Raw genomic sequence first — 24,445 nt, 5'->3', positions numbered from 1 at the left:
AGAGATCTTTGAGAGTTGATGCAGGAGACAGGCTGTTTTATTTGAATAGCCTTATTTACATATTGCACATGACTGGCATGAAGGTTTGTTTTCACTCAGGCTTTTGCACCATCTATTCTGACCTTTGCAGATTGGCAGTATACAAGATGTTTTTTTTGTTTGTTTTTTTAACATCGTTGACTGCAAATATGAAGTTCATTTAGTGATGGCTAAATAGTTAATGCTTTTTGTGTTCTCTTTTTTTCAGGTATGGACGAGTGGAGAGTGTCAAGGTTCTCCCTAAACGTGGATCGGAAGGTGGAGTGGCAGCTTTTGTGGATTTTGTGGACATTAAGAGTGCTCAGAAAGCTCATAATTCTATCAACAAGATGGGAGACAGGGACCTTCGCACCGATTACAATGAACCAGGAACTATACCCAGTGCAGCTCGAGGCCTGGATGATAGCCTGTCCATAGCCACTCGTGGGCGGGATGTTTCAGGGTTCACAAGGGGGGCAGGGGGCCCTGTGTATGGGCCCTCTGTGTCACTTCACAGCAGAGAGGGACGCTTTGAACGCAGACTAGACGGGTAAGTGGATATAGTTTTTCTGAAGGCAGGGAGACCATTCGTTTCTTGTAACTCATCTCTCCCTCCCAATTATTTCCGTCATTAATTGGGCTAATTTATTGTTTTGGGGGCGGGGGACATATGGGAAATTAAGAGAACACACTGGAGGGTAGTAATTTGGGCATCACGCTTTGATGGTTGAGGTCTGTCATCACTCACCGTGTAAAGCGAGCCAGTTATGAAGTTTGTCAAAGCATGGTGAACATGCACCGAAATTCATAATCGTTATGTAGAGCTTAGCGTACCTCTGCATGGGGATTCTCTCAGAATTGGATATCACTGCGAAGAGAATCCAGGGCATGTTTCGGATATCAAATTATTCTGGGATTTCTGGAAGTCAGAGTGAATCTATGACCATGGCCTGACCTGGAATTGCCCGATTGTGGAGTACTGTACCGGCCAAGGTGGATTAATGTCTTACTACATGTGTTTTTCTCTGTTATTGTAACACATTTACAGTGTTGATCAATTAAGACCCATTGATTGTTAATTGGATTATTGAAATGGGTGGTTTAAGATCAGTTCTTTCCCTTCCATGATCTGGAGTACTCTGGATGGTATTCTCTGGATTCTTAATCACACTGGATTAATACTACCCAAATGACAAGGATTTTCTATCACTTCAGTTTTATTTCTTTTTTTTCTGGATTGTTTGTGATGGTAGGGTTTTGTTGTTAATTCCAAGGGAGACTTCTGCCATTGGTCAACATGGTAGAATGTGACAGAAACACAGTGAGCAAACCTCTTTATTTATTCATTACTTATTTCCAGACCATTTAAGTTCATTTTTACTTTTTTTTGCAAACGCCAAAGAAAAAGGGTGGATTTAACGTAGCGCATCATCTAATTTACTGTAGAATGAACTGATTTTTGGATCCAAAGTAAGGAATGGAGGTACTCCTGTAAGGCCAAAGACTTCTCACAATGGATATGAAATATGCCATTGGATTACAAAGTCCCATAAAGGATCAGGAACTATAGCAGACTGTGGATACACTACGATTAAGAAGAAAGTCGGTTTCCCGTTATGGACTATTTTGATGCCAATGGATTATTGATCTCTTTTTTTTTCCAAACATCAATAAAGATTCTACTGGGATTTGGAAAACATCAAACACCCAATGTTTTCAGAGTTGACTTGGATTATTAATGTTACAGGGTTAAGAATATTGCTACGTTCTGGTGGGATATCTCTTAAGTGAACATTTTCAGCCATAAAGATGTGATGGAGAAGATTCAAATGTGAAAACAGTTTTATTTTTTTTAACTTACCAAAGAAGGATTTAAAAGCTCCAGTGACAAGCTCTTCTCCAGTGACAAATTTGTTTCAACGGACTAATGAAAATAAAGAACAAAATGAATGCAAGTTAAGAACCACTTTATGGATTTATTTTATTTTTGGACTATTTTTGTACAGCCTGTTTTTTTATCTGATGACGTTTTTTTTATTTGCAATGAACTTGAGATGGACAATCTACCTCCTGACTTTTACCTCCATACGCTTTTTCCATACCGATATTGACTTTTTCCTTCTTTTTAAGAAGCATGGATTCCTTTGGCCAAACTATTATGTTGGATCCTGAAAGCTAAGGATTACTTCGTTTTTTTTTCTTACCATTTTTACATTCTACATTTTTAATCCCCTTTTTTGCTCACAAAGTTCTGTCTCCCTAAATTGTATTTGGAATTGTAGGTCGGGTTACCGCTGTCTGAAAAGGTTGGTATGTTCTGCCCTGTGTATATTAGCTGTTCTCTAACCCCTAGTTTGATCCCCTGTCTTCTTTCCATCTCCCACTAACAGATGTAGCTGTTAAACAGGCTGTTTTAGTAGCTTGTTGGCATTTTCAGAATTTTACCTCACTTTGCTGTCCCTTTCCTGATTCTCACTCTATTTCACACTCCTTGGCTTTTTGCCTCTCTGCTTTACCTACGTGAAAAATTTGAATAGTGTTCGAGACATATTAAAAGCAAAAGGTTCAAATGACTTAAACTACAGCAAAGCCGACCAAACACATAACAGCTCTATGGAAATAGAGATGGCAAATGAGCTGTGGAGTGTTGTGATGCAATGTGTCACCACTGTTTGTCAGTTCTTGTGAAAATTACAGGAGTGGACTATTTACTATAAATGTTGATCACAATCAAGTTACACAGCTGACTTTCACTAAATAAAAGCATCTTTTTTGATGGAAAGCCAACAAATTAACTAGGGCTGTCAGCCAGCTGTTATTTTAACCCCTGTATAAATTGGAAGTACTTACAATATAAATGGCTAATGCACAATTATTTATGTTGCTAAGGAACCATGCAGTTATTAGTCATTTGTTTCTGATTGTTTATATTATTAATGATAATTGTAGCTATTGGTGGCTCTCTTGCAAGGGAAGGGTCCCCAATATATAAATATTTGTTTTCCTCTGCAAAACAAAATACCTGACGCAAAATTCCAGTTATGGCGGCAGACTCTGTTGGCCATTTTACACAGATCCACCAATACATGTTGTGGGCGCAGTATTACGGCGAGATCGCATTCATGTAATAGCCTAAGAGCATGTCGATCTCTGCCTGAGCACCAATTTCCTGTTCATGCACAAAACTTCTTGCGCATCTCAAATATACGCTGCTCAAGTGCAGATTTTCTTGCGCGCCCTCAAAAAATGCGGCTAAAGTGTGATTTAGTGTGTTTATGTACAGAATATGTCACCAACATTTATTAGATTTGCTAGGAATATTTATGAATGTCTCCGATAGACTTGCAGACCACGGCATTAATGCGTCCTGAAGTAAAGTGAAACGGCTATAAACTTCAGCAAGATAAAGTCATTATATGCAGAGCCACAGACCTTTATCTATAAATAAAGTATATGGAAACTGTGTTCATCATAACTGAAAGCTAGGCCGTGTTTGCTGGTCTCATGCACCTGTCAAGTCAGTCTGTCAGTCAGCACAACACCTTAAAGGGTTAAACAGAACGCACAGCACTACTACAGTCACAGAAAAGTTTGCGCTGGTATTATTCACTTACCGTTTCATACGTTTCTGGTGCGATTTTTAACCCGCTATTTAAAAAAACGACAGAATATTTTGAATAAGAAGCTGTAATGCAGCAGTGGCGGGATGAAATTTGGTGTGGCGCCCCGCCATGGCAAAATGAATGTAGCGGAAACCATGAAATTGTTATATTAGTAATTTATATTAAAGGTTTACTAAAACCTTAATCTTTAAGTTTAGTGTAGCGTCTCCTTTACTCAGTCCCTTTCTGCAAGATTTTATTCCTTAAAGCATGGTTTAGGATCACTCAAAATACAAATCATTATTCTACTGCCTGACCTGAACAAATTATGTTGGAGCCTATTATTGCAAAAAACCTTTCTTCAAGGAATATAATAATGAGTTTTTATAACCTGTGGCTTTGATTTTATTCTTTGAGAAGGACTCCTTTGTATTTATGAAACCTTATTCCTGTTAAGTAATTAAATTGCCAAAAAAAAAGGCCCAAATGTTTCATGCTATCATAGGATGGAAGTAGGTTGTTTAGAATTTGTAATTAACAAACAAACAAAAAAAAACCCCTTTATTATTTGCATAGTAAAATAATAAATTAGCTCCATCTAATTGGTCATCTCAAAAATGTACCAAGTTCTGTAATTGCTGTTTCTCGCTACAAAACACAAAGTAATTAGTTTTTTTGCTTTAATAAAGACAGAAAAAGTTAATTAAATGGTAATTTCTGCTTTTCTATCCTGTGTAACTTGGAATGTGACTGACCATGGTGCATGACTTTCGTCATGCATATTTTTTTTCTCCCAAGTTTTCAATATTGATTAAGTATGATATCAGAAATGCAAAATTTATATGGCAAAAAAAAGAGCCTAAACAACCTTCTAAGGTGTCTTGACTTGATATGAATGTTTGTATTGAATGCTACAATAAAAGGAAAAAAAAATTTGTAAGGGAGCATCTTTCCAACATGCACCTGCAGTCTATGTTTTGATTAAATCACCTCTTCAACGCATGTCACTTGACTCGTAAACCTATCAGGGATGGAAAATAACATTCATTTCATTCTTTCCATTTTTCTTTGCCATCCTCCATCCCTTTTCTTGTCATGTAGGACTTCGGACAGCCGGGAACGCTCTTACGATCACAGTGCCTATGGACACCATGAGCGTAGCAGCAGCAACAGCACTAGTTTCGATCGGCAGCGTCACTATGAGAGCGATTATTACAGAGACTCTAGGGACCGGGCCCTCAGTGGAACCAGTGGGAGTGCCAGTTCAGCCAGTGGAAGCATCGGAGGAAGCTCATCTGCGGGCAGTATAGGTGTTGCAGGGAATGTTGCAGGAAGCAGTGGTGCTGGTGGAAGTACTGCCGCTGGAGTAGGCAGTGGTGGCTCCACACCAGGAGGAATTGTCTATTATGGTTCACGAAGCCGGAGCCCCAGTCGTTTTGAGACTACAGAGACTCGTTATGAGCCCCGTGCCCGTGAAGCTTTCACACTTGCCAGTGTGGTTCATCGGGATTTATTCAGAGAAGAAAGAGGCAGACGTGGGGAAAGGACATACCACCACAGTCGCAGTAGATCACCACACTCTTCACAGTCACACAATCCATCACCACAGAGGTTGCAAAGTCAGGCAGCGCGACCGGCACGCTCCCGCAGTGGCTCAGGATCCCGCAGTCGCTCCTCCAGCTCAGACTCCGTCAGCAGTACCAGCAGCAGTGGCAGTGGCAGGTGAGCACAACCAAGCATCTGCATATCAATTAGCATATCTATAATGGTAAAATATGGAGAAGTAATTTAAGAGTTCAACAATTTTTTTTGTTGTTGTTGTAATAACAGTCACCCTTTAAACAGGAACTAAATTTAATCCCGCTTATGTTCATTTTGGGAAGGAATAATGAGGAGGAATTGCTGTCCTAAAAAAAAGAATAGATAAATGCATGAATCTAGATTTCTATATATGATATATTTAAGTACCCCCAATTTTTTTTTCTTTATCATGTATATAGTATCATGTATATTCACGATTTTAGAAGGATTTTTTTGTATTGTTGTTATTTTGAAAGTTTATCTGAGCTGTACAGCCAAACAAATTTTCTTATTTTAATAACAAAATATCAAAAAAGAAAAACAAGTGGGCGAACAAAACGGCCAAAGTAGGTGAAGATAAAACTCTTGTTATATATATATATTTTAATGATACCAAAGAATTATATTACAAATATGCAAAATACACAAATAAAACAAACTTTAGTTCATTTTTTGGTTAGAGCAGGTGTATTTAGCAGTAGCTTTAAAAAAAAAAACTAATGAAACAAATTTGAAAATAAATGTTTTGTTGCTTTATTAACAAAGTGATGGTTGACCCAAAAATGGGGCCTGGTTGTTTGAAACCTATTGGTTAAATAGTGTAGTTTTTGCCTACAACTACAATTTTTTTAGCATCAAGTTAAATGCTAATGACAGTGATTATTTTTTTAATAGTTACTATAAAAATCTGTGGTTATATCTAAACTATAAACTGTTTTCCCAGTACTTTTGTGTTGTTTGACTGTAACTTAATAACTAACTCAAAAGACTAAAGACTGAATCTCTTTCTTGGTTTTTGTGTTTTTCAAACACAGATTTGAATGCAGCGATTCGAAGGATTAATAAACGTATGAAAATTACCATAATTTATCATTTATTTTGCACCAGTGTTGAGATCCCAATCTTTTAATGACTAATTGTGCAGGTGAATGCATTAATGCAGGCTAAACAAGTAGTGACGGCACCATTAATAACCTAAGAACTACAGCTGCACAATTAATCGTTGAAAGATCTCGATTCGACCCCCTAGATGATCTTAATCCAGCATTTCCACGAATTTGCCAATCATATTTTCAAGTTCAGGAAAGAAGAAAAGGCGGCTGCACGAGTCTTTTCATTGTTTCACACACGTTATTCAGTAACATTGACACCTCTAAATGATGTTGAATGAGTCACATACTGTATTTATAAGGTATAATTCACTAAAAATGTAATTTTGAGCCGTGAGCTGTTATCACAGGGCGCGCGCGCGCTCTACTTAATGATAGACGCGCGCGCGTCTACTTAAGTGAACAGAACCGGCATATGTTGCGAGTAACAGGTAACACAGTTGTAAATAATATTCAGTTTGTGGCACAGAGTGATCGTTTGGGAGCCGCGTGCGAAGTATGAACAAGCACTTAGCAGTCAGAATGAAACTGAAAGTGTGCACTTCATTTAAATGATTGTATCGCATTTTAGAGTTATGATTACGACATTTGATATGTTTTTTCTTTCATAGCGAACTCACAGTTGTGCATGAAAATAAATGTTTATAATGTCAGAATAGCTACTCTAGCCTATATATTGTTGTATATAATCTGATAATGGCAAATGTCTGATTTTACCAGTGAATAAAATTGTCTAATATTACAGATTTCAAGCATATATCTTAAACATAATTCAACATCATAATTATTATAAGTAGAATAGAATTATTTATAGAATCCAGTAGACCTACACATAATATTATTATTGAGGTTGTGCCATATGTTTGTTTTTACCATACCTTGATTTTACATCTACAGAATCGTTAGAAAATCTTGATCTTTATTTTAAGATTTTCACACAGATTCTCATTTTAGCCAGAATCGTGCAGCTCTACTAAGAACCCACCACATCTGAATAACCCACCACAACTTTTTCATCATCATTATATTTTACATCAAGGCCTAAATGCTCACATGACGCGAGAGCCGATCTCTCTGTGATCATTACCAAATTAGGATTAATCGACAAGTAAAAAAAGGTTTTAATCGGCGGAGCATGTGTGTTCCAAATTTGAACCTTGGGTTGTGATCCGTATAAATAACAGATCAACCGTGATCCGTTACACCCCTAATAAGTAGTGCACTCATTGTAACATTTTATTCTTAAAGTCCACATGAACCAAAGTTGCTTCCAACTAAAACTGAATATTAGTAGGTTCCAGGCTTTTTTTTGAGTATCAGTTCCTCATAGCAAAGTAACGGTAAGAATGTGGTTAAGAATATTGCAAACAGTCAGACTTTGATTTAAGATTACCAAAACATTTTTTTCTGGGGAGAAACTTGCATAGATTAATAATGAATTTTAAGAAAGACGATGTGAGCAGCATGGTGGCGCAGTGGGTAGCATAATCGCCTCACAGCAAAAGGTTGCTGGTTTGAGCCCTGGCTGGGTCAGTTGGCGTTTCTGTGTGGAGTTTAAATGTTCTCCCCATGTTTGCATGAATTTCCTCCGGGTACTCCAGTTTCCCCCACAGTCCAAAGACATGTGGTATAGGTGAATTGGGCAAGCTAAATTTTCCATAGTGAATGTGTGTGTATGGATGTGTCCCAGTGATGGGTTGCAGTTGGAAGGGCATCGTTTGCATAAAACATATGCTGGATAAGTTGGTGGTTCATTCTGCTGTGGCGACCCCAGATTAATAAAGGGACTAAGCTTAAAAGGAAATAAATAAATGAATGAAGAATACTGATGTGAGCTAGGGCTCTGAACCTACTTGGTCTCACAGTTTGGATAAGTTTGATATCACGGTGCATTGACGATGCTTACCACACAGTTTTTTATTTGATTTACTGGTGCCAAATATCAAAAGTAAAAACGCAATTTGCTGCGGTAGAAGCTGTGTGAATCTTTTACTTATTAAATAAATGACTTGCACCTCAGAAGAAGATGCAAGGAACGTGTGGTGGCGTTTGAAGGCATGAGACGCAGAGCACAGACGCTCTTGACAGTTCTGGAGCTAACTGATAATATAATAACACTAATAATGAAATGGTTAAGGCGTTTTAGAATAAATAAAAATAAAATTTCAGATGTTAAACAAAATTACATGCTCATACTTGAATTTGTCCGGTAAAAAGTGTTTCCATTGTAGTTTATGCGCATCCTTTATTAAAGAATAAAAGTTTATCCTACTCAGTTATACGCATACTTTTTTATGCGCATTTTCAAAAATTCTGTGCATCTTGGTGTTTCCATCAACCAATTTTTTTTAATGCACATATTCAAAATAGGTGGATGGAAACAGCTTATGATTGACAAGTGTTTAAGCGCTCAACAGAAAGGCCTGCAGTTGGCTGTAATGGTCAGCGCTGTACATTAAGCAGTAACACAGACACTGAAGAACAGCTGCGTTTATCACAGCTGATCCATAATAGATGTGGTAGAGACAACTTGCTCTGCAGACACGCTTGTGTCTGGATCAGAAGCAGAGATTGAGATTTACAGCTTTCATTTCCTCCCTTGCAATGAAATTGTGGATCTTGGGTTCTACTGTAACTTCAGTGTCAGTGAAAGACTGTTCCAGCAAACTCACAAACAGTGAATTCTGAGTTTTTAAGGAGTTAAGAGCGTAATTAATTACTTGCACTCAGTTTAATTACTCACACTCACCTCTCTCACAATAGTAAGCTTTTGCAACATGGCACATATGACATAAATCAGCTAGCAGAAAAAACATAGTCAATTTTATTTTTGCACAGACTTTATCTGTTTGCTTTCACTTTAGACATAAACAAATGTGTTTATATGTAAATCTTGTGTGTTTTGCATGGTCAGACATAAAATATAACCAAGACCTCTAACTAGGGGCTGTTTGACAGGCTTTGCTGTTTGTACACTTCAGGTGTATGTGGTGAGGGGAAAATTGCTTAATAGCACGCAAAATTAAATGTTTAACCAGCCAAGGCTTTAAAGCACATGCAACTAACATAATTTTGTTGTTATGAATAAGTGCAATGTCTCATGAGTGTAACTCTACCACTGAGTAATATTTGAGGTTACTGTATGTCACCTTGTACATTATATTGAGACAGGTGTCATAACTGCAACTAATGCAATGTGCTCTGTAGCACGAAACTATGATATTTTTTTAAAAGCTCATTGTGAAGAGATTTTAATTGAGTCTAAAATCATCATTTAGACCACCCTGATCTTCACCTGCAAATAATGTTTTTAGAGATGTTTTAAAGAACTAATATATAATAGTAATTATTGCATTTAAATATTAGGTTTTATGTCAGGCAGATTATTTAGAAAATTAATTGGAACAAACTAGTGCTGTCAATCGATTAAAAAAAATTAACTAATTAATCACACTTTTTTTGTAATTAATCTCAATTTAAAGACTTTAAATTATATTATTGGCTATTCAAATGTAAAATTAATGTAAACTCAAGAAATAGAAACTATTTAAATTTAAAATATAACTGTTTATTATAATTTGTGTTCAACTTGTAACACAGATTTCTTCACTTAAACGATATACCCACAATAAACCATCAAGATCCTCAAACTGTTGGCTTGAAATCCATATTTTTTTACAGAAACAAAAACAAAGGCATGTTAGTGCCATTTTAATTTCAAAACAATCAATGCCAATAACAAACAAAAATTATTTACATGTTGGATTCTTAGTGGACTGCAAAAAAAAAGAAAAAGAAAAAATACAGGTATTTTAAATATGGAAATTGGTAAATTATAATAATTAAGTATTAAATACAAACAATTGTACTCATTGAAAAATGCTGATAGTTGAGAACATTGATTATGAAGTAGAAACAATTTTGCTTAGTCCTCCTTTACATTCAGCCAGTTGTTAAGACTCAGTCTGTTGAGCTGAACAATTCAAATGAATCATTGACTTCTACTGTCTTCATTAGTTTCAAAAACAAGTTTGTTTACATTTTAAAATCACATATTTGGGCAGATTTTCTGCAGGAGATACTGTTGTCCTAAAAAACAACAAAAAAATGTAAATTAAAAAATCTTACTCATACCTTAGGAATGGAATAGCAGAAAATTTTGGTGGTTTTAAAGACTTTTCCATACCGCGGTACCTTGAAGACTGTTGTCGTCCCATGCCTAGACACCAATACTCCAATTTTAATTTGACTGAGGTAATACTCTGATAAAGGGTCCACCATGTTAACAGCAAATTTTGATTACCTTTAAAGGACACCTATGGTAAAAAATCTACTTTTCAAGCTGTTTGGACAGATCTGTGTGTTGGTATAGTGTATAGACCGTCATACTGGGGTGATATAAACACACCCAGTTCTTTTTTTTTTCAATTTAACTACAAAAAAAAGGGTCAGCCAATTGGAGCTGTTTTCAAATCGATCGCACCATTACGTAGGTGTGCGATTTTCCCCCCCACCCAGCGAATTGATTGACAGCTGCGCGCATTAACATGTTCCGGTAGTCGCGTGTATATGTCAACAAGACCAGGCAGACATACGCAAAGCAACCGGGAATAAAAGGTCTGTTCTGTTCGCTAGGATCAGCAATCATCATCAAATGTGATTAAGAGTAAGTTTCACATGTTTAAAGTGTTTTAAAACAGAGTATGTGTGTAATTAATTACAGCGTTTTACTTCAGCTTTACTTTATCAGCACAGCCGCGTGTCAGAACAATTATAAAAGAAGACGCTTCAATCCCGGTTTGTGGAAGTTAAATCAGGTTTATTTTGTACATTAGCATATCAGATATCCACACAGTACTTGAGGTTAGCCTTAACTAAGCTAAGCGCGCTCTGTCTGCCTGCCTGTGTGTGTGTGTCGTGTGTGTGTGTGTCGTGTGTGTGTGTGTGTGTGTGTGTGTGTGTGTGTGTGTGTGTGTGTGTGTGTGTGTGTGTGTGTGCGCGCGCGCGTGCTTTGTAACGATATTGTGTGTGACTCATCAATGCAACTTCACAATACTGTTTAGTAAAGGTTAGTTCTGTCTGTTGTCTGACGCAGCTGAGGGAGGAGGCATGTAGTGGGCGGGAAAGAACCGTCTTAAAGGCGCAGTACGACAAAACCATTTCCCCTGCTGGAAATCAGTATAAAACAGCATCTTGTAAAAGGTATAATGAAAAATCTGATGGGTATTTTGATCTGAAACTTTATATACACATTCTAGAGATGCAAAAGACTTATATTAAATCTGAATAAAGGGGTAACCTAGGTGCCTTTTAAGGACCACCCAAGTCACAAAATGCTGAGGTCTTTCTTTCCATTCGGCATGCGGTATCAAATTCCAATAAAACAACACTCTTCCACCAGTCCTTACTTCATGTTCTCAAGCAATAATTATCACGACGGCATGATCAATATGTTGCTGAATGAAACTGAATTGCTAAACTGCAGTTAAAGTCGAAAAATTAAGAATAAGACTCCCAAAATTACATGAAACTCTGGAGAAAACGCTGGAGAGCCTGTGCAACATTAATTGTTTTACACTGAAACTTTCCTTCTAAAAGCGCTTTCTTGATCTTATCCATATTTCTTTGCACATTGAACACACGTCGGCCACAACAGAAAAAAAAAAAAAAAACTGCAACTGCGAAATTGCGTTAATTGTTTTTAACGCGTTAAATATTTCAAATTAATTGCATGCGTTAACGTGCTAATTTTGACAGCACTAGAACAAACTAGATATTGTACATTTACATTGGGACTTATTTATATTGGGGATACATAAACACATTTTTGCTGGAAAATTATGTTATTGGATTCAAACTGTTTTTACAACTCGGTGTATTTGATGCTTTTATTTTTTTTGCAATTTCAAATATACCTTGTCAGTTCACCTGCTAGATAATATAACATTATCTTCCTGAGTTTGCAAAAGCAATGTAGGTTACATCACACAAGATCTAAGATTTACATTTGCAAGGCGTAAAAGATGTAACAAACAATAAATGTAACCTTTTCAGTGAAAATTTAGAACTGTATGGGAAAGGTTAAGTAGCATTTCTAATTTCTTTAGAAGATTATGTACAAATGCATGACCTAAGTAATTATGCTTAGGCAAGTAACCTGTGCTTGGGTTTTGGCTCTTTATCATGATGAAAACTGATATATTTGTGAGCATCTTAACTTGCCCAACATATCAACTTTAGATCAACTGGTTGTGAGAGTCCTACTTGTTCAGCGTATGTAGGCTTGAGATTGTAAAACCCTTTGAAAAGTAGTCAATAAATTACATGAAACATCTATTTTCATGTTAATTCTTCAAATTCCTAAAGATCTTTAAGAAACATTAATTAAGTTCGGCTAAGGTGATTGTAGTAGGATTCTTCTCAGTTGCCTTGTCCCTGATCTTTAGACTTAAGACGAATGCTTGCACATTGACACTTGATAACCTTGTGTTTTGTTGGTGTTGGTGATTACCTATGTTTTTAAATTAGGGCTGCAACTAACGATTATTTTAATAATCGGATAAAAAAAGAAAGAAAAGCATTTATTTTCCAACCGTTTGTTCAAAAATAGAACAACATTTTTTAGAAAGTGCACAAACATTGTTCTTAAACAACCCTGAGCTGTAGTAATATAGTAATATTATTAATACATACAAGACACATTAAATTAGCAAGAGAAATTGTCTTGTTTTCAAAAAATAAAAAAGCCCCTCAAAATTAAGTGATTATTTGCTTAAAACAAGCTAAATTATTTGCCAATGGGTTAAGAAAAATATTCTTAGTGAGATATAATCTCAAGCAGAAGATTTAAGCATAACTTAATTTTCTCATGCCATATTTCTTGCCCAGTCATGATTTAAAATGTTTTAGATATTTGTACAAGAAACAAAATGAAATGACTATGTAAGAAAAGCTTTTTTGCAGCATAGCTACACATGGCAATGGACTGAAAAATGAATGATCCAATAAAAGGCGAGTGAATAAAAGCATCTTTAGTCTTGCAATGCAAAGTGCAAAGTAACTATACCACCGCTGCTTTACCGATGTTATTAACCCTTTCACTGCTGAGTTTAAAAGAGTCTATCTAGCCCCGGGAGTGAGCTTTGTTTGGCGCTCATTGTTTTAGAACGTTCATCCTTAATTTTCCATGGTGGCGCGTCATGTTAGTCATGTGACACACCGCAGACACAATAACGCTGTATGACAGAGGTATCCCTTTTATTATGCTTATCCGTTTTAATAAATTATATATAAGTGAGTGTTTTTGTTGTTTAAAAGACATGTAATTAATCTTGATCATGATCTATAACGTGAGATGGGCATCGCCATGTTTACCTGCGGCCAAACGCATGCCTCATTCATAAAATTGGATAACACAGGATTCAGCATGCAAATTCATCAGTTACTCCCAAAATGCATGCACGCAAGTGGCTGGCCAGCTGTGAGAAGAATAGATTGAACTTTGTTACTTCCACTACGTCTATCTGATATGAGTAATACACATCGGCAAATTATATTTGAATGGATTGTTAGACTTCCTTTGAATGGATTGTTTTACTAGTGTGTATTTACATGTCTAAACATAAAATAAGCATTGGGTGGTTAAAAACACTGCATAATTGTGACAATGACACGTCTTTCTCTGGCTCAGCACCAGCCAACGCACCACAGCTTAGTTTGAATTTTTCACGTCATGCTTGTCAAGCTGGATAACAAGTAGCTAAACACCAGCACCAGGGACATTACGTTCCTCACTTCAAAACAAATCAAAGGTATGATTCTGTAGTGATTTACCCTGCTGTTGCTCCCTTTCTCCTCATCAAAAACTCCAACATGTTTGCATTTCAGGTGCTGGATCAATGCCATGGTGCTCCCATCATCACTTTTGCATATTTGGCAGTTAACACTCTTTTTTTGTTTATTTAGTTTAAAATGCGCCCACACCTTGGATGACTAGGCTCGCATAGATTTTTCTGCCTTCACCATGTATCTTTACTCTAACGTTACCTCCGCTCGTTTTTTTGTTTTTTTTTGCTTCTTCCTGTCTATGAAGCCAGAAAGGCAGAGTACACTCACTCCACTACACGATCAACTAAATTTAATTATTTTTTAAATAATCAAGCGTCTGTGTTGCACGACACGACAAATCGATTATGAAATTTGTTGCCAACCCTTTTACTAATCGATTTAATTGATTCGTTGTAGCCCTATTTTAAATAGTTAGTTATAAAAACTTAACCTACTAAAACCTATAAAACTTGGTAATAAAAAAAAAACATAATATTAAATACTGTTCTCTTTGAGGTACAATGTGTAATTGCAACATGAGAAATTTTCTGCTGAAATTCTCATTACCGAAATGTGTCTTTTTGTCTAAATGTGTTATGTTGTAATTTTAACAAAATAGTATGAATCTTTTAAAATAAAAACAAATTAATTGTTCTAATAGATCATTTTAATTCAAATATTTAATCAAAATAATGCACTGAACATTGATGCCTAATAAAAATGTCAAAAAAAAAAAAAAAAAAGAGTACAATTATTTTGCATCTCTGACTGATGTTCTCATGCTCTGGAACAATTTTAAAAGACCATTTAAACACAAAGAAAGCTGCTAGACATGATGATCTGTTGTAGTAGAAAGAACTTGTCTATTTTGAGTTATGATTTGTTTCATAGACAGTCAGCAAGTAAAAACGATTTAGCACATGAGAGGTATGACTTTTAAAGATGCCATTTAATGTAAACCTGAATATACCAAAAATGCATAGCCTACTGTGATCCTCAAACAGCTTTGTTTCCTTATTCTCATATTAATCCCATGAATTTAAACTCTCGGTGAAAATCAGGCATTCGAACTAAAACACAAGACTGTTACTTTACACACCAGATCAATTATATACATGTCCCAGGCTGTGTTTAATTGACCACAATTCTATGTAGTGATGTTATGCATGTGGGATGGTAGAGACTAAAGCCAAAAGCTATTAATTATTAATTATAATAAATTATAATTCCAATTTAGTTCATCACAAAAAGATTTGTTCAAAAAGAACAGTTCAGTCACATAATTTAACATTACTGTTTTTAAGTTACTCGTGGTGACGCCGTGGTGCAATAGGTAGTGCTGTCGCCTCACAGAAAGAAGGTTGCTGGTTCGAGCCTCGGATGGGTCAGTTGGCATTTCTGTGTGGACTGCATGTTCTCCCTGCGTTCGCATGGGTTTCCTCCAGGTGCTCTGGTTTCCCCCACAGTTCAAGACATGTGGCACATGTGAATTCGGTTGGCTAAATTGTCCATAGTGAATAAGTGTGAATGAATGTTTCCCAGAGATGGGTTGCAGCTGGAAGGGCATCCACTGCGTAAAACATATGCTGGATAAGTTGGTGGTTCATTCTGCTGTGGCGACCCCAGATTAATAAAGGGACTAAGCAAAAAGAAAATGAAAGAATGAATAAAAATACTTGTCCAATCAGGCTAGTAAATTTTGCTTTCACTTTCCCCGTCCCAAAAATCCCCGTGTTTTCAAGGTCTGTTAGTGTGTAAACATATCGAGTGAGTTTAAAGCATTCAAGTATAAAAAAGTGGTAATGTTTGCAGCTTTAACAAAGAATAACTGTACTTATACAGGGATGACTATGCAGTGCTATTTTACATGTACCTGAATACCTGATGAGTCGGTGAAGGATTAGAGAATCTTAAATTCAGTGGTGGATGTTGCTACAGATTTCGACTCACAGCTTTACAGTGTTTGCAGTGTATCCATTTTCAGCAGAGCCATTCCAAGACTTTCAAGCAATGTCTCTTGTCCTCTGTCTCAATGTCCTCCTGGCTGGTGAATCCACATTCACTATATGATCACTGTGACCAGCACCATTATTTGTAACTTAAAGTGGTTTTCATTCTCTTGTGTTCAGTCCCATGCATTCCCTATGGTCATAGCTGCTTGTTATCTGACAGCGGGAAGCAATGACTGAGTGATTGACGGCTAATATTAAACAATCTGAAACCTGCACCCTACGGCAGACCAGTTGTCATATCCACACACATCAGTTAGAGAAATTACATCCGGTCGCACCTCAACCATTCATTGCACAAATGCTCCAAAATATATTTTGTAGTTGATTCTTTTTAGATTGCTTCCTATCAGTTGAGTTGCGGTGCTTTCTATGCAGTGTTAGCATATATCAGACTTTTAAAGTGTTATGAAATGGGTTTAATTTTTGTAATTTGATGAAAACATAAAAATGATTTAACTGTTTGACATGGTGCAGCAGCTTTATTTGTAAAATCAATAGTAGTAGAATATTTATAGTTGTGTATAGTGGAATATGTTAAATAAATATAATATAAATGAATAATTGATAAATGTATGTATCTAAAATCCCTCATTTCTGCAATATGAGATAAATAATACATGATAGTTCATGATAGTTACAGTATGCTGTGTTACTACACATGTTATATTAACAGAATTATTGTGTTAGAAATCAACACTCACCTTGAAATTGCACTGGTAGACATGAACAGGATAAACGGAGTTAAAGGTAATTTGTGATGTTGTTTTCATGGGTGGTGTCTGATATTGCACTGATCAAATTGACGTATTATTTGCACGGCATCTTAATAGCTATAATGGTTAAATTAGATCAGACATTTTTATGATTTGCAATATTAGTTACATTTTTTGCGATGGTGTACGTGGTGTTACATTTTACATATAGCTGCCTCTTGCATGGTTGACAGCATCCTGAGTAAATGAATGAACCTCTCGTGCTTAATGTGTAGATTCAGTTGCTGTTACCTGAAAACTCTGTCCCACAGGCGTTATAGTAAATGGCTTTTAGTAATTTTCATAGTGGACTTTAACCTACTGGAAGTCTTTTATTCACTCTTCAAAAAGTGTAATTGGTGGATTTAGGCGTAGGCCGGTGTAAGTTTCTGATGGTATGATAATCTTGGATCAAAATATCACGTTTCATGCTATCACTGTATTTACTGCTGTAAAATAATTACTTTTTAAAAATTTCTTAGTAAAAAACATCAACTTTTTTCCCCATTTAACATATTGTATTACATTTTAGGAAACAATATAATATTTTGAAACTGCATACAAGTCAAGCTACTTAATTAAATTAAACCATTCAGGACTTGAAATGAACCTTTTTGCTTGGTAGCACCGGTGCTCCTAACTTTAAAAATTTAGCCGCATCAGCCAAAGTTTTGTCGCACCCACCCATTATAAGCACTGCTACTACAAGTTTTATACAAACATATTTATTGCATTTGAAATACTAATCAACACTAATCAAACTATCAAGCAAAAAAATATATATGCAAGCGTGAGGGAAAATATCTCTCAACGAAATCCTGTTACCACAAGAAAATAGATTTTTATAACATAATTGAGTGACCAAAAGGTACACGGACCGCTCACCGTCCCTGCATGCACTGCTTGACATGTATGAATCTGTTAATGATATAACTCTGCTCTTCTCACGGTCTGTCTGATATTGCACGGATGTTTTTGACATATACTGAACCTTATTATATGCATACGTCATGTTAATAACAATACCGGTCTTTTCATGAGTAGCGATATTAGTTTACTCAGTGCAAGCCCGTTTGCGATGGTGTACTTGAAGTTAAATTTTACATATAGCTGCCACTTGCACGGCTGACAGCATCTGGTGATTATATGAAGGATTAAACTGAAGCTCTCGTGCTAGATGTGCAAACAGTTTCCATCCCACAGACTTTTCATAGCGGACTTATAGCCAATGGAAGTCTTTTATCCACTCTTCGAAAAGTGTAGTTGGTGAATTACATTCAGCACATGATCACTACTAAGATGTGTCATTATGTGTAACTTTAAATGCCATGGTTTACAAAACAAAATCTGTCAGTGTTATTTTCATTCTCATCTTCAGCGCTTTACAATTTTTTGTGGTAGTAGCTCTCTCTGTCATCCCAAGCCAGAAGGCATTGTCTGAGTGATTGACAGCTGATATTTCAGTGCTAGAGCAGTGGGCCAATAAGAAGAGCGCGAAGGGGGGCAAGCAATACGGACTTGGCATTGTTTACTGCAGCAAGTTGACATGACAACTGTTTTAAACCATTCCTGAGTACTGTGTTTCGTGTTTCAAGTGCAGAGATGCATTCTGCGGGAATGTCTCCCAAATCATGTGGTGAACATTTTGCAGTAAAAACTGGTCGCACACAACAATTTAATGCACTCGCACAAAAGCTCCCAAATATATTTTGAGGTCGCATAGATAAAATTTCGGGTGCATATGCGACCAAAATGGTCGCAGTTTTGAGCCCTGCCATTGACTCATTAGCTTCAAAAACACAGAATTTCCTTACAGCACAATTAAAAAACCTCCACATATACCTTAGAAACAGTATAGCAAAACATTTATGCGGTATTAATACCTTGATTTTACCAAACCACGGTATACCTTGAAAACGATTATCGTCTCATGCCTAGATGGATTAACATTCAGCACATGATCACTAATTAAATGTGCCATAATTTGGAACTTTAGGTGGTTTCTAAAACAAAATCTGTCAGTGTTATTTTTGTTCCCTCGAATCCAGACCTTTACATTTTTGCGGTTGTAGCTCCTGGTCATCTAAACGCAGAAGGCAATTACTAAGTGATTGACAGCTGATATTAACCAATCAGTTTGCCTTCAGTTACAGCACAGTGTGCCAATAAACAAACAGTGGGCATTTTCATTCTGCGTGAATGTCTCCTAAATCTGCGCATATGTTGAACATTTTGCAGTGGAAACAGGTCGCAAGGCGACAATTTATGCAATCGCAAAAATGCCCCCAAATATATTTTGTGATGCATATGCGACCAAAACGCTTGCAATTTTGAGCCCTTAAAGAGTTATACTAAATACATACAGCAGACCTGTAATAGCTTGACTTTAATGTGGTTTAAAAAACTGTCCTTCTAAACTGTAAATTAGGACTAGTCAATTATAGGAAAAATCATAATCATCCACCATTATGTTGGTCATAATTGTAATCACGATTATTTAAATGATTATCAGTGGCTTGTGTGTTCAAAAAGCTTTGCATATATATACACACACACACACACACACACACACACGCACACACACACACACACACACACACACACACACATATATATATATATATATATATATATATACACATATACACACACACACATACGGGGGTTGGACAATGAAACTGAAGCACCTGATTTTAGACCACAATAATTCATTAAAATAGTGTAGAGTCTCCTTTTGTGGCCAGTACAGCATCAGTTTGCCTTTAAAATGACATATAAGTCCTGTAAAGTGTCCAGAGGGATTTTGCGGAATAGTGATCAAGTCACTATGTGATTGTGGCGGAGGAAAATGTTTCCTGACTCACTCCTCCAAAATGCCCCAAAGTGGCTCAATAATATTTAGCTCTGGTGACTGTGCAGGCCATGGGGGATGTTCAACTTCACTTTTCATTAAACCACTTTGTCACCAGTCTTGCTGTGTGTATTGCTGCATCATCCTGCTACATGGCACTGCCATACAATGTTTGAACCATTGGGTGCACATGGTCTTCCAGTATGCTTTGACAGTCCTTGGCAGAAAAGTGCCCATTTAGTATTGGGCTGGGAAATGCCAAGATATTCTAGCCCAAACCATCATTGATCTAACCTCATGTTTTACTGTGGGCATGCAAGAGCCAAGCTGGTACGCTTCCTTGGGTCTTCTACACACCGTAACTCTGCCGGATGTAGGAAAGACAGTGAAGATGGAATCAGAGAACAATACATGTTTCACATTGTCCATTGCTTAAGATTTTCTCTGCTGGCACCTTGAAGACCAATGTTTGGCATTGGCATGAGTGACCAGGTTTGGCAATAGCAGTCCGTCTAAGTTTGGCATCTGTGGTTTAGTTTTTATGGATGCAATCCAGGTTAGCTGTTGGACATACCTTTCAGACAGCTTCCTCTTGCATTCACAGTTACTCCTGTTGGATGTAGTTCAACCTTCTTGGTGGTATGCTGACATTACCCTTGATACAGTGTCTCTTGATACATTACTATGACTTGCTGTCTTGGTCACAGATGCACCAGTGAGACGCAAACCAACATATTGTCCTCTTGAATTCTGATGCGTCACCCACAATGCTTTGTGGATTGCAATATTTTAAGCAAAACTGCTAATACTCTGCTAATTAAACGTTCACACTCTGCTCTTATTGGTGGAATGGGCGATCATTAAGGATTGGCCACCAGATTGGCCAAATTTATCCATGAAACCTCCAACACAAAATTGGCCAATTGGAACAAAACAGACTCTGACACACACAATCATTAATATGCAAGAACCATACAGAGTCTGACTGGCCACAATTTTTATGTTACTATATATAGTTACTATAGTAGCTTATGGTTGCTAGTTCTATTGGATTGCGACCCCTGGAGTAATTACGTTACATTACAAGACACAGCAATAGCATCAGATGCAGAAGATTGATAACACCAGGCGAAACTTTCTGGCACATTTACCGCACTGACATACATAAAAAAAATTAAATGAAGAATAGACTGTGGTGTATTGGTGTGTGTGCGCCATTGCATTTATAACCACTGTATTTATAACCACCTCAGAGGATATTGGGCGTTGCGAGTCACTGGCATTGACATTTTGGGGGTCGCGGGCTCAAAAGTTTGATTACCCCTGCTATAAAGCATAAAAATATAAAGCAGTTCAAAGGAGAGTCTGCGTGTTATGAAACCTTTTTTTTTTTTTTTTTGCTTCGTTGCCGATTTGGCCTGAAGCAATTTAAGTTGGCATATTGGTATGCCCTGGAGCAGTGGGAATGTGTGTATGCTATAAAAACTCTGGTCAAGCATTGCCCCCAGCAGGTTTAAGACTGTAACTTTATTTTTTAAGCGTAAAACTCAGAAAGTTTAAAGAATTAAATCGCTATGATTTATAAGTGTCTATATTTTGTTTTATCTTCCTCAAATGTTTTCATTTCAGCCATGTCTGTAAGTGATCTAGTTCTTTTAGTTGAAGTAAATTGATCAAAAATCTAATAATTCATTGAGCTGATGATGAAATCTATTTATCTAATAATTTATCTGTCTGACAATGAATACAGTTGATTTTTGTTTTCGTTTGGTTCCATAAAATTAGGCTTGTAAATCGTTTGCATGTAAGTTTAGATCAGCTGTGAAAGTTCTTAGTTCGCCCTCTTGTTGACTCTGCATAACAAGGAAGTTTATCTGTTGAAATGGGGAAAGCAAACTAGTTTTCTCAGTAAATCATTTCCAGTTATAGGAATTAATTGCAAATCCACAGTAACAACAATGACATCATACTTAAGTGGTTAAATAACTCAAGAAAGTTGTCCTATCATTTTCAGTGTTACTAACCTTGTGGTTAAAGTCTTTATACTCCTAAGGCCATAAACATTTGAACTTGTATTAATTTGTTTTTAATACTTGTATTAATTCAGTTTTTCAAATATAATATAAATGTATATATTATTATTATTATAATTTTTTAAAAATATATTGTTTTGTGAAAGTACAATTGGTACTCACTGACATTTCCTTTTGACTTTAATATTGTTGAAGTTGTAAGGTTTTAGTTTTAGTCATTGACGGCTGACCCAATGCCTTTAGCCATAGAAGCATTTGTATACTAGATGAGTTGATTGACAGTTGACCTGTAGCTTTAGGACATCAACACAGACCTTCATGAGATGCAGCTCATTGGCACACTGCCGGTTCTTTGGAGACTGAAAATGGGATGTTTTAAATGTTGTTCTGCTTGTGTCAGCTCTTAAAATGTTATTGCGTCTAGTGTCTTCTAAAACTATGCACAGTTAAGGTGTGGTCACATTGTTGTCGACAAACAGAAAGCAGCTTTGTTTGAAAGGGACTTCTGTATGAGCTCTGATTCATTCATTGCTATGCCACAGACAAAAGAGAGTGCATGTTTTTTGACTGCAAATTTCATTGCAGTTTCATTAATGCGTTGCAGCTTTACTTTCAGAAAATGTCTGCATCCTAGACATAGACATTCAGTGTGCAGCTGCCAGAGACCGAGTTCGCTGCATACTAATGTAAAGCAGTAAAAATGTGCAGTATATTAAAATATGCTGTTTTTAACATGTTTATTTGAGATTTTCTGAACACGCACTCCACAACCAGTCATGCTTTGCTGCTGTAAGCTGCAGTGTATTAGAGTCAGTCAGTATAATCAGAAAACCGATCTACTGATTGAAGATGCACTGCAAGGCTGAAATAAAATCTAGAACATGCATTTCCTATCCATTGGGCAGTCTTTTTATTTTATTGAAAAGCAGTTTGTTCTTTTCTAAATAAAGGTCTCGTCCCAGAAAAACAGCAAAAAAATAAAAAATAAAACTATGCATAGCATTTTCCTTTATGTTTTATTATATGCTTCTCTAGGAGAAACGGCTGGTGTATTTTCACACTGCCCACTTGAACCCACCTCCCCACCCCCGTGAGATCCAGTTGGAACTGGAAATTTCTAGCCACTGCTGGCTCTCTGCCCACTCCCACAGGCCAGCCCCTATCAGCCGCACTTGAGCAGAAGCCAGTGAGAAAAGAGGGCAGTGCAAAGATTGGAAATAAAAGCCACATATATGGATGAATCTGAGCGGAGAATGAAGTATTCATTGTAATGTCACAGTATCTGTGTTTCAGAGTTGAGATGAATATATAAATATAGACAAATAAAAACCGATTAAAAGAAAAATAGTATTCATTATGCTTAAAGTATGCCAGAGTGTGTTTAAATATAACTGCTTAATTTATGCAATTATTGTTTGCTTGCTCTTGTCAATAGCTGTTTGAATTATGCAGTGAATTAAAGCAGTGTCTCAATTGTTTTACTTAATTAAAATAGCTCTTGTAGTTGGTAAAAAATAGTAAATGTCAGGTGTGACAAACTGGTTTTAGATGAGCACCTAATTTTTCTATCAACTGCGTGGTTGCTAAGACCAGTATTTTTACAGTCCTTGGCAAGCTTGATTTCTTTTTCTTTTTTTTTTTTTACAATACTGACATTATTTATCCTTGCAATAGCGCCTCACTGAGGTGGGAAATAAACTACATTTAATAAACATTTGTTTTGGGGGAGTATGTGTATATGGTGTGTATAAAAATAGTACACACCAACAGTAAAAAATTTGGTCAAATCATGAATATATTTTTTGACTATTTTTTTGTGATCTTTCTTTTTTGATACACCATGATTAAACGGTAAATGTTTAAACATGTACAAAATTTATAAAATTGTTAATAAACCTTTTCACATTATTTTATAAAACCTTTTATAAAGTGTTTTAATGTCATTTTAAATGAAATGAAGAAGTATAATATTTTTAAATTGTAAATTTTCAGAAAAGAAATCAGAAAATTATCAAAAAGTAATAAATACATAAATCCTTTATGTTGTGCCAAAATGTTATGCTGTTCATTTTCCAATATAACTCGAAATGAAATCTCCATCAGGGCTCTACAGTAACTTTTTCTATCAGGAGCATTTGCTACTTGTTATAAACTAGGGCTGCATGATATTGGAAAAAGCTGTCCTTACGATATTTTGTTTTCTGCGATTATATATTGCAACATGATGATAATTTCACAAAGATTACCTAAATCTCTCTACTTGGAAAAGATTCAAAATATACACAAAACATAAAAAACTATTTGTAAGCAAGCATAGATAATTACAATTGTACAAAGCTAAAAATTTATATTTTTTTATGGTTTTCTGTGGATTCCAACAGCATTAGAAATTCAAGATTTATCAAATGCAAAATAGCACTGTATTGTATTTATTTTAAAACAGTTAAATACATCCAATATTTGTTAAATCTAAATATTGGAATTTATAGGTGTAAAGTGGGCGCCAATGATGTAGTGGTTGCATCGACAAAAGGCACTCCGGTGTTCACGGCGACCCAAGTTCGATCCTATGCTGATCCTTCTCTTCTATTTGCTTCCCACACTTTTCTGTCCATACTTTAAACTGTAAATATATAGTGTCAAATTAAGAAACATAGCTT

The 24,445-nt window shown here is 36.2% G+C and overlaps 1 protein-coding gene across 4 annotated transcripts in view; it reads left to right on the top strand.

Moving 5' to 3' along the window:
- The window catches only part of spen (spen family transcriptional repressor), a 44,915-nt gene that overhangs the window by 2,595 nt on the left and 17,875 nt on the right, over positions 1–24,445 (top strand). For 2 of the 4 annotated variants that reach the window (XM_009296917.4, XM_003201204.6), the window contains exons 2-3: positions 248–568; positions 4,722–5,342. In XM_009296917.4, the coding sequence (XP_009295192.1) occupies positions 248–568; positions 4,722–5,342 (942 nt within the window). Of the gene's footprint in view, positions 1–247; positions 2,325–4,721; positions 5,343–24,445 lie in introns of all 4 variants that reach the window. The other 2 variants (XM_073938998.1, XM_073938997.1) reach the window with 1 other exon arrangement.

The sequence above is a fragment of the Danio rerio genome, chromosome 23 (genome assembly GCF_049306965.1).
Source record: "Danio rerio strain Tuebingen ecotype United States chromosome 23, GRCz12tu, whole genome shotgun sequence".
Lineage (NCBI taxonomy): Eukaryota > Metazoa > Chordata > Actinopteri > Cypriniformes > Danionidae > Danio > Danio rerio.
This window is presented reverse-complemented; position numbering and strand designations above follow the sequence as displayed.